At 34.5% G+C, this 11,984-nt stretch overlaps 1 protein-coding gene across 1 annotated transcript; it reads right to left on the bottom strand.

Annotated features, from left to right (window-relative positions):
* Positions 1-8,618: 8,618 nt before the first annotated feature.
* LOC141517086 (olfactory receptor 4C46-like) lies at positions 8,619-9,560 on the bottom strand. Its single transcript, XM_074228007.1, has one exon. It carries the CDS (start codon positions 9,543-9,545, stop codon positions 8,619-8,621), a length of 927 nt encoding a protein of 308 aa, XP_074084108.1. The 5' UTR covers positions 9,546-9,560.
* Positions 9,561-11,984: the final 2,424 nt, after the last annotated feature.

Below are 11,984 nucleotides of genomic sequence, written 5' to 3'. Positions count from 1 at the left end.
CTTGTATTAATGGTGAATGAAATGATCATAACCAAAACGTTGTGTGATGATCATCTCTGAAGGACTTGCTTAATATAGCAGTAGAATAATTAAGGACAATTATGAAAGACTTTTGAGGAAAAATACTATTCATATCTAGAGAAGGAACTATGGAGTTTAAATGCAGACCAAAGTTTACTATCTTTAATTTTTAAAAGTTGTCTTATGAATCATATATATTTTTCCTCAAATGTTCATTTCCCCTTTTCAATTTGATTCTTCTGTCACAATATGATTAATATGGTGGCACAGAGGACAGAGCATTGGCTTTGGAGTCAGGAGGATGGGAGTTTGAATCCTGACTCAGACACTTGACACTTACTGGCTATGTGATCTTGGACAAGTCTTTTAATCCTGAGTGCCTGATATTCACATCCATTTCCAGTCATCCTGATTCATATCTGACCACTGGATCCAGATAACTCTGGAAGAGAAAGTGAGACTGGTAACTCAGGACAACCCCTCCTCATTCAAATCCAATTCTTATCATCTCCCTGAGGTTATGGTCTTCTTAGAGAATGAAGGACAAATATATAATTGTCAGTATGGTTATATGTTTAGCATAGTTATATACCTATATTAGTTGTAAGCTGTATTAGACTATATTTCTGTAAGGGAAAGGGGGGGAGTGATGGAGGAAGAAAAATGTGAAACTCAAAAACTTTTCAGAATAATGATTGTTTAAAACTATTTTAACATGTAATTGAATAATAAATAAAATATTTAATTAAACCATGGGCTTATTTTTGATCTTCTGAAATTATGAGAAAAATGACTTCTTCCTTTTCTCAAAGCTGGTATCATTATTTTATAAACATGTATGAGTATGACACAGTATTTGATTAGAAATGATTTTAGATATATGAAATAAAGTAATATATATGTGTGTTTGAGTGTGTGTGTGTGTGAGAGAGAGAGAGAGAGAGAGAGAGAGAAAAAGAGAGAGATTGGGAATAATTATTCATTTTTTCAAATGTTTCAATTATTAAGTCATTTGGAAATCATAATATGGAGAGATAAATGTCAATAATTCTTATGATTTTACCTTTTGCTTTTAATTAAATGTATATTTTCATGGCCCTTAGGAAGATTAAAAGCTTTATTTCAATTTCATCTCACATAGAGAAGTCAGTTCTGCAAAGGGTTGCCGATATTTCCATAGGGATTCCTTTTTAATACTACCTGCTTTAATCTTTTTTTCAGTTACTTTGTTCCCAATATTAAAAACTAATTGCCCAAATATCATTCATAAAGATTTACACCTCACTATAATTTAAGCAATTAATATAATTCCATTTTTAGAAAAGGGATATTTACTGGTCTCTGGAGAAATGTGTTTTTGCCTTTTTCTTAAATATGGATCCTCATACAAAGTGATTGCTTCCTAAACTCTTCTTTACTGACTGACTAACTGAATAAGTACTCAAGGTTTGGCCAATCTTACTGTAATTCGATTGTGATGTTGGAAGAAGATTCATGAAACACAAAGAAATCCAAAGGCAAAGATGTTGTTAATCTTTATATACCCAAAGGGCTCTGATTTCCTCCTTTATAATTTCACATTCTCATGTCTTTTTCTTTTTTTCTAAAATCTACATAAATAAATGCTCAGATGATCTGAGAACAAACACATATTACCAACTGAGGGTTTGGGGCATTTATTTTCTTTGTGAGAGACTTGCTGAATTTTATGCACACTTGGGCTTTCATAGATGATGGAAACATGTATTATTAGATTAGATCTGAGTCTTAATAGGAAATACAAATAAGGAGGGTAGGTGACCAGCAATTGAGGTTGTTTGGCTAGGGAAAAGTATACTGCACCATCACTCACTATCATGACTCTTCCCACTAAGACATATCGTTGTCTGGAATTGGTCTGGAATCTGTGGCTGACTGGAGCTGAATAAATTAGGGTAGAGACAGTATAGTCAGTATCAAACAGAAGTTTATTTCTTTTTTTTTACAAGGCAATGGGGTTAAGTGACTTGCCCAAGGCTATACATCTGGGCAATTTTGAGTGTGTGAGGCCACAGTGTGAGGCCACATTTGAACTCAGGTCCTCCTGACTCCAATGTCAATGCTCTATCCACTGCATCAAATGGTTGCCCCCCAAAGTATAATTTCAAACTGAGGAAAACAACTTTAAGCACAGACCCATGTGCTGAAGCCCCGCCCCTACTGGCGAGGGACCAAAGTTGTAGCAAGCGCAAGGAGGGGAAACAGAAACAATGTAACAAGTTTGAGTCATAGCAGCGCTTCATGGTCAGAACATGGATAAAGCAGATGATGCTTCAAGTTCAGAGGACACCTGGTACCAAAGGGTGAGAACATCACAGGGTGAGCTCAAAGGATTGTTGCTATGCTAAACTCAGCGCTCAGCCTAATTTCTGGGCCTTAGCCAGGAAATGGGGTATCTCCAAATATCTTGAAAATTCCAAGGTCCCCTTTCCTGTATTTCCTCTGAACTGGGAGTAGGAGGTGATCTTTCTCCTTGCATGCTACCCTGCTCATGTCATGACTAAACTTTAAGATTGTCACATTTAAGAGGATAATGAAAAGATAGAAGTTGGGACAGAAGAAGAAATTCAGAATACAGAGAGAGTTTCAGACAACATCTTGTGGAAATTGGTCCCATTGCATTTTTTTTAGGTTTTTTTTTTTTGCAAGGCAATGGGGTTAAGTGGCTTGTCCAAGGCCACACAGCTAGGTAATTATTAAATGTCTGAGGTCAGATTTGAACGCAGGTACTCCTGGCTCTAGGGCTGGTGCTCTATCCATTGCACCACCTATCTGCACCCCAATTTCATTTTAATCTCCAAAAGATTTTGATATCTTAATATGTATAATGTGATATGCTGGCTTACAGGAAGAACAGTCGCAAATTAAACTATCTCTACTTTCAAATAAATTTATTTTTTGGTGACTGGATATAATGTATGCCCATGCAAGTATTATCATTGGATATTTAAGGAGAGAGAGAGAAAGGATATTTAAAAAGGGAGCATGAGGATGAACATCACAACACAGTTGTTATTGGAGCCTTGCTCTGAAGAAGAGAATCTTTAGAAAAAAGGAGAATGGGATACATTATTATTAAAGACAATTTGTATGAGTACAAGGAAGCAGAAATATTCTGGAATTTGTAAATAATTCAGTTAGATAGGAATATAGAGCTCATTGAAAAGAAAGTCTATGAATGTCAGTGGAGATAGTTTGTAGCCAAATTTCTGATACCACAAAACTTCAGTAGAGTAGGCAGACAATGAATAGACAGATAAGTCAAGGAGAGGAACCAAAGGAAGGAAAAATTTCTTTTCAAGAGTATGTATGAAAATTTTGTGGATGACGAAGATAATTTGAACTGAATAGAACACATCATATTTGAAAGTTGTATACATTTTTCTTTTATACTAAACAAGTCTTAGAAAGTGGATACAAGTTAAAAACCAAGAGATTGGGAAAGGCTAAGTCTTCTTAAAATTTTTATTTAATAATATTTTCTTTTTTAAATTGTGAGTTCTGAATTCTCTCCCTACCTCCCACGCTTTCTTCTACGAACTGACAAGGCAAGATTGATGACATTATCTATGTCAAATCTTAGAAAGTATAATTTTAGATTGCCAAAAAAAAGGAAAGTGAGAAGACCCCACTTCAGTTTGCACTCAGAGTCCATCAGTTGTCTCCTTGGATGTGCACAGAATTTTCTCATCGTGAGTTCTTTGTAATTGTCTTAGATTACTCTATTGAGAACAGTATTCAAAGTATTTCAGTGTTAATCATTATTATATTACTGCTATTACTGTGTGCAAAGATCTTCTGATTTTGACCACTTCATTTTGCATCAGTTTATGAAGGCTGTATCTTAATTTTTCTGAAACTATCCCTTCATCTTTTCTTTAATTTAAGGACAAAAAGATTTATTATATACTATTGTAGTTAGCAGAAGCTAAAGGAGAGATCGAGTATAGGAGATTAACAACAGCAGTGAGGTATAGGAGCATGCCTAGGTGTGGGTGTCATATTCCCAAATAGGAATGACTTTCCAAAGGGAGATCTCAACTGAACTGAGAAGGGGATCTTTTGCAGATATCTCTATGTAGCAGTAGCTCAGGGCAGAGGTGAGGTAATTAGTCATATGGAGATGTCAAGTGTAGCTGAAAGAACAAATATCTCCTCATCTTTTCATGTACTGCAATAGTACTCCATCACAATCTTATGCAAAAACTAGGTCAGGCAAGTTTTGCGGTGTTTTGGCCACTGCAAAGGAGGCAATAAAATAATTTTGTCGATCTAGATTCTTTTTCTTTAGTCTCTTGATGATATCAATTTAAAAGTGCTATTCTTGGGTCAATAAATGCACAGTTTTATAAACATTTAAGAATAGTTCCAAATTGCTTCCCAGCATGGCTGGACTAGTCTAATATTCCATTAACATTTTATTAATTCATATAATGGTTCTAATTACCTCTAACATATATTATTTCTGATAAGTGTAAGTCGGTTTCTCAGAGGTACTTTAATTTGAATTTCTCTAATCATTCATGTGTTAGAACATTATTAAATATTATAGTAGCTTGCTTTCATTTATTTCTGAAAACTGTCTTTATATCTTTTGACCATTTAAGAATTAAAGAATAGCTCTTATTTAATTTTTTATTAATACATTTGAGTCTGTGTTCTATGTACTTGAGAAATAAAGTCTTTTCTGAGCTCTTCCTAAAATAAAAAGTTTTAATGTTACCTCTTTGTAACTGTTAATTGTTACCCTTGCTTTTGCTTTGTTAACCTCAGGTAAAAGATTGGCTTTTGCTGCAGACCTTTATTTTAAGCCTTCTTGTGTGTTTTTATTTCAATTTTGACTCTTATGACTAACATATTGTTGGATTCTAATTTCTCAAGGCAAGAAGACTCATTTTTCTGAATATTAGTTTTCCTTATGGTAAGGGAGACCTTAAGTTTGCAGAACTTAGCTACTGAGATCCCTGCAGGCCTTGCTTACTAAAGTTAGGAAATCTATGGAGATACTCTATGGACCAACCAGTAAGCCAGAAGTTTCTATGAAATGTCTGTAAGAGGGGTCAGAGGCCCACTCCCTAAGTTGGGCCTGGATCTGGGTTGTCCTCACACAATCTGTGCTAGGCTCTCAGGGCTAGAATAAAAGAGGCTTTCTCTGGATAATCAGAACTTGGAAAGATTTATGGTCCATACCTCAGCCTTAGGGCAAGATGCAAACACCTGGAACTGTTTCTGTGTTTACCCTCCCCCAGTAACACCAGAGCTCCCTTGAAAACTCAGTGTTCTAGGCTCAAGTCATCCAGAACAACTGAGCTGGCAAGATGGAACATACTGGGCAACTGCACTGGAGCTCTCCCAGTCTGTTATGGGGACATAGCAAAAGCTTTCATTGGGGCTCTCAGCTTAGTCCGGCCACCCCAGGACTGGCTCTCTGCCCTCTTCCCAGCCCACACTGCTCCATGACAGATTTTGCTTAAGATGTTCTCCTCTGTGGTTACTTCTGTGGGTTACTCCAATACAAAAAATCTAAGAGACTAGATTCAGGTAGATTCTGTGGGGAAACAAGCACACTTAAAACTCCTTTGTGCCATCCTGACCAGAAGTCTCTTTCTTATGCATATGAGTAAATGCAGCATATCTTGATTTCTGTCACATCTTACTTTTTCTCACTCTCCCTTATTCTTCAATTTTCCTCTTTTGAATTTCACCCCGTTTCATCCTTCTAGCACTGACATATACAATGATTTTCAGTTCCCTACTTTCTCAAGAAATTTACTTTTTGATCAAGACTTCCTCTCTATTGCTATTATTGATCTCACACTTGGAGACTCCAATATACATGCTGGTATGACCTAGAAAGTACTCTTTTCCTCACAGTTCAATAGCCTGTTATGATATCTAATAATAGACATATAAATCATACTTGCTATATGACTCTTGTCCCTTTATAACTTTATATGCTGAAAATTTCCTTTTCTGTTAATACTATCCCAGGGATGTACCTTTTTTCTATTCCAGAACTGCGTAACCATTGTGTGTTTGTGTGTCTATGTATACAAATGAATATCTGTATCTGATGACCCATTTGGCTGACTACTTCTCAACTCCGCCGTTCTCATAATAATAACTTAAAGGAATAAAAATGTTAATTGAATGGGAGTTTATGATGATCAATTTTGTTCATATAAAATATTAAACACAAAAGGTTGCATAACTCAAATTAAGGACATAGCCATGCTTCATAGTTCATTAAACCTGATCTAGATTTGTTTTTTTTTCCTTCAGAATCTTGACCTTGTAAATAGCTTTTGGAAGCTTTGAAGAGTAAGGGGAAGAGCTGGATGTCATGGTTCCCACAAAGGCATGTTCACCCTTTCTGTCTCAGTTATATTAAATTTGTGATTATCAGGTCAGTTTGTTGACAAAATCCTTGTTCAGAGCCTGGTGATGGAGATACAATAGAGAACCAGTCCAGGCAGAGGCAATGAAACATTATAGAAGGAAGCTGTCCAGACCACTAATGAAGATACAATCAAAGCCTCAACAACACTTCACAATTCCTTTAGTGTACCATATAGCTCTTAATAGAAAATAGAAAGTATTAGAAAATACTAATGTCCCTGTTGATTCAGCTCTGTAGAGCTGAGAACCAGAAAGAACTAAAACTAAAAACGAAGACTGGAACCGAGGTGCAGCATTCTTTAATATGTTTATTAATTTTCTTGATTTTTGTCCTACTTTTACAAACTGCACTAAACTGTTTCACCATGTGCTTGAGCTTTAACAGACTTATATAATTCACGGGGCCTTTTAGGAAATGAGTGGAGTATGAGTGAGTGCTATAACTGAAGAACAAGTATGCAAGTCATTGTCAGAAACCCTTTGGTCAGGTGTATTAAAGCAATTGAATTTTTTCTTCAGGAAATAAACATACCTTGTATTATTACAAAATAATTTTAACCTTCAAAACCCTCTGAAAAGGTGAGAGCAATAATCTCCATGGCTTTTGAGATCACTTTTTTACATCCAGTTAATTAAGGAGTGAATAGAAAAATAGTCAACACAAAGTCTATTCTTTCTTTACCTAAAAAAAAGTTATGCCAAATAAAACTTTTATAAATTATAAAGATATTGATTATCTCCTTAATTTATATCAATGTGGAAATAGATCTAAAATATATCTTGATAGATCAGATTAATGAGTAATGCATGGTTTTCTGAGATATTATCAGTAAATTTGACCAAGATTTTTGTTCTATTTTTGTAAAAGGAATGGAGAGTTAGAACAAATGTAAGTTACTTTAGAGCACGGTTGGATGGATTTGGAACCCAATAATGCTTGCATTGTGGGAGGAGAGTTTCAGAGATGTGACTCCCAAATGTGTTTGTCATCCTTTGAATTTCAATACTGCTCTCCTTCCCAGGTTCTACATTCCAAAATGGGCCTTGGTGCTCCTCCACACATACTATATTCCCTCTCCTTTATAATTTCTGGTCCCCATGACTGGTAGACAATATCTTCTTTTCTGTATTTAGTATACTTTCTGAAAAATTTCATGCTTGGACAAAGTGTCATGTTTTCCTATGAAATGACCCTAATTTCATATAAGACCCCAATTTAAAGGACTCCCTTCAAAATTGCTTAGTATTCATTTAGTATCTCTTTTATATTTACTGCTTATTGTTCATGGCTTTCCCCAAAACCTAATGCAAGCCTCATAAGGGCACCAATAATTTTATTTTTGCTTAAATATGCCTCTATACCAAGAATTCAGTTAGAATTTAGTAAGAATTAATTAAAAATTATGTTCTTGGCATTTTAGATGGAGTAGACAAATACAAAATAATTGCAAAATTTGATTGATCTTTTTAATGAAAAGGACTCCTGTATTATCATTTTCTTTTCTGAAGAAAACATCTGATGCTCATTTTATTTAAATTTCAAATACATGTATAAATTCAAAAAATTAAGGGATATGATGTAAATTTTCTTTGGTTCATTTATTTTTCCAATTACATGAAAAGATAGTTTTTAATAATTATTTTTAAAAGGTTTCAAGTTTCACATTTTTTCCTTCTCCCTCCCTCAGCAGAAAGCAATCAAGTTACACATGTATAACTATATTAAAGACATATCCATATTAATATTGTTATTAAGAAGAATCATATCAAAAAAGGGAAAAACCCATAATACATAAAACAAATTTTAAAAATTGAAAATGGTAAGCTTTGGTCCGTATTCTGGACATGGATGAATGCAAGTCATTTAGTATTGGCTGTGATGATTTTACTGTGAAACATTAAGCAAGTTCATTATAATTGATCAGAATACCAGATTTCTATTAGAATGCATGTTTTTTGCAGTTGTACTTATTTCACACAGCAGCAGTTCATGAAAGTCCCATCCATTATAACTTCTTATGCAAAATTAACATTCTGTTATATTCATATGACAAAATTTGCTCAGCCATTCTCTAACGGGATGCTAATTCCTTCAATTTGTTATTCTTTTATCTCTTCGCTTTTTCACACTCAAACCTGATTTTATGACGTTCTCTTAACTAGCCAGCTACATTTTCCTTCTGGCTAAATAGTTTCCTGATGGCATTTTTCATCTGGGCATTTCTCAGTGTGTAGATTAAAGGGTTTAACATCGGAGTAATCATTGTATAGAAGACTGCAACAGCTTTATCAATGGGAAAGGTTGTTGCAGGCCTCAGATAGATAAAAATACAGGGAAAAAAGAATAAAACTACTACAGTGATGTGAGAACCACAGGTAGAGAGGGCTTTGCGTCTCCCCTCTGCACTGTGAGTCTTCAGAGAACTCAATATGGCAACATAAGAGATCATTAACAAGAGGAAGTTTAACAGGCAAATGAAACCACTATTGGCTACAACAAATAGACCAAGGATGTGAGTGTCAGTGCAGGCAAGGTTCAACAAAGGATTCAAGTCACACATAAAATGATCTATGACATTGGGACCACAAAATGGTATCTTGACTATGAACAGTATCTGTATTGTTGCATGGAGCAAACCTCCTATCCATACTACAACCATCAAGATGCTACATAACCGCCAATTCATGATGGTCATGTAGTGTAGGGGCTTGCAAATTGCCACATAACGGTCATAGGCCATTACTGTCAGCAAAATAACTTCTGCACCTCCAAAGAAGTGTTCACCAAACACTTGCATCATACAGCCATTGAATAAAATGGTTTTCTTTTCATAAAGTGAGTCTCTAATCAATTTGGGTGTGTTAACAGAGGAATAACAAGCATCTATAAAGGATAGGTAGGCAAGAAAAAAGTACATGGGGGAATCCAGGCTAGGGTTGTTGATAATGGTGATGACAATGAGTATGTTACCCACCATGGTTATGGTATACATAAAGAAAAATACAACAAAAATAATTTTCTGCATCTTTGGATTCTCAGTCAGTCCCAAAAGGATAAATTCAGTCACATTGTTTCCATTATCCATTTATTCCATGGAGTTGTTAAATTCAGACAAGAGATGTTTTTTCTGTAAAGAAAGTCACAGTTTTCCGTAAGAGTTGAGCCTTAATTTTATTGGACTTTATTTTAGAAAGTTGTAGAAACAACCTAGCCTAGACTACATTCTGTCCTAACCCTTTAACCTCCATTGCTGGGTGACCTTGAAGTAGTCAGTTCACACCCTTTGAATCTTAAAATTAGAGAAGATACATCTGGTTTAGTGCATAGAGAGCAGACTCTGATTTTCAGTTAGCCTGAATTTAAATCCCTCTCACATGAATACCACTACTCATTATAGTATCTAGCATTTATAGATTATTGGCAAAATAATACATATTTACTTTATGCTTGTAATTGATTTATAAAGGAATTTATATATGTTATCTCATTTTACTACAAGAACAACTCTTTAAAGAAAATTTTTATTTTTCTACTCATTTTAAAAGATCAGGAAATTGAAGCCAGGAGAGGTTAAACCATTTCCCATAACAGCACACCTTGTAAGTTTCTGAAACAAGATTTGAACTCATTTGTGTCATATTTCAAATTCACCATTCTATTGATTATTCTACCTAGTTGTATAATCCAGATCATGTTACTTAATCTTTCTTTGTCTCAGTTTCCTAATATGTATAATGGTTGGATGAATTGATCCCTTCCCTATATTTGTTAGCTCAGTCAGAACTTATGAGAACAATGCTTTTTTAACTCTTAAAGAGCCATTTTGAAGTATTGTTCCATCTAATCTCTCTTGGTTTGTTTTGTATTTTCGTAGACAAAACCAAGTGATATGGCCTAATTCATAATATACTTAGATTGGGAATTCATTGAATTTTAGGAAACAAAGATCAAACATTGATTTAATATTATCTTAGAATCATGTCCATTAAGAGCATAGACATTTCTGCTTTGTCCTAGATTGTGTAATATTTTAATATTGACTTGGATAAAGGCATATTTGACATTCATAATCTGACATTTTGACATTCATAACCTCCAGTCTAGGAGGGAAAGAGAACAGCATGACTGTGTGTGTATTTCCACAAATCCTTTACAGATTAAAACCTTGTGGCAAATTAAATAAGTTGTGATAAGATCGAATACATTTGTTTGCTTGGCTTTAAAAATATCAATTTCATGGTGACAAACTGATAAAAATTTGGTTAAATGACAATCACACTCCCTTGATTTTGAGGTTTATAAACTCCATATGAATTAGCAATGTTTTGTAAAAGTTAATGTGATCAGTGTGTGTGGGTATGTGTGTGTGTGTATGTGTGAAATTGGAATCCTAGCTTAGAGGAATGAAGAAGATATAGTCCCTTTTGTCTCTTCCAGGAATGGTGCACGATTGGAATATTCTGTTCAATTGCACATGATATTATAGGAACGACATTGATACAAAGGTAGATTTTCCAAAGGGGAGATGATTGAGGTGGATAAACTTAAATTTTTATGATGATCAATTGAAGGAATTTTGCAAGTTGAAACAAAGTGAAAAGATTTAGAGAGCAAATAAGAGGTGTCAGATGTAATAGGAATTGAATTTGTTCCATATACCTGTATATATTAAAACATAGTGCTGGAAGTTGTAAAGTGGTCATATCATCATAGTTTTATTACAAAAATGGAACATGGAGGGGGCATTTATTTCATTCCACTCATTTTACATAGCACCAAGGAAAAAGATTTTAATTGAATTCTTTGGTCAGTAGTATTAAATAACTAAGGTGTGATTTGAAACCATTCCATTTATTTTCTTTGATGCCCAATGCAGTATTAATTTCATTGAACTGAATATATATATTTCTTATGTTATGGCGATAAAAGAGGAATCTTAAAATCAGAGCAATTGGGAAAAAGAATGGCTGTTTAAGGTGCAAATAGGTTCTCTGGTTCTCATGCTCTGGTCTTCAACAATATCTGGATTTCACATTGCTGGGAAGACTATACTGGAAATATTTAGGAGGATGAGCATAAATTGATCTCAGAAGTTCCTCCAATCTTGAAATCTTTGAGTTCTGTATTGACTTGTTCTGCACACACACACACACACACACACACACACACACACACACACACACACACACACAAAACACATACACAAACACAAACACAGACACCAAAAAGCACAGAGTTATATCAAAACCACAATGCTTCTGTCTGTTGTCTATTTCATAAATACACATTCCTCTGGCTTGGTAGTGAACAACATTTTTAGCAATCATTTAAAAACAACTTCATCTCTTCCAAGTAATGTTGAAGTTTCAATATAACAAGAAATAAGAAATGCTTTTTTTAAATATGTTGAATGTAAGAGACTTCAGGCTTTTTTTGGGAAGGGAACAGACCTATATGACTGGTTTGACATTTCCATATATTAAAATTTTTAGAGATAAGAATCAAATGGTAGTCTGTTGACTAT

Source organism: Macrotis lagotis, chromosome 3 (genome assembly GCF_037893015.1).
Source record: "Macrotis lagotis isolate mMagLag1 chromosome 3, bilby.v1.9.chrom.fasta, whole genome shotgun sequence".
Lineage (NCBI taxonomy): Eukaryota > Metazoa > Chordata > Mammalia > Peramelemorphia > Peramelidae > Macrotis > Macrotis lagotis.
The sequence above is the reverse complement of the archived record's forward strand: the minus strand, read 5'-3'. Positions and strand labels throughout refer to the sequence as shown.

Bases quoted from the DNA above. Each gene is read 5' to 3' on its own strand.
- LOC141517086 (XM_074228007.1), bottom strand. From the start codon at position 9,545: ATGGATAATGGAAACAATGTGACTGAATTTATCCTTTTGGGACTGACT.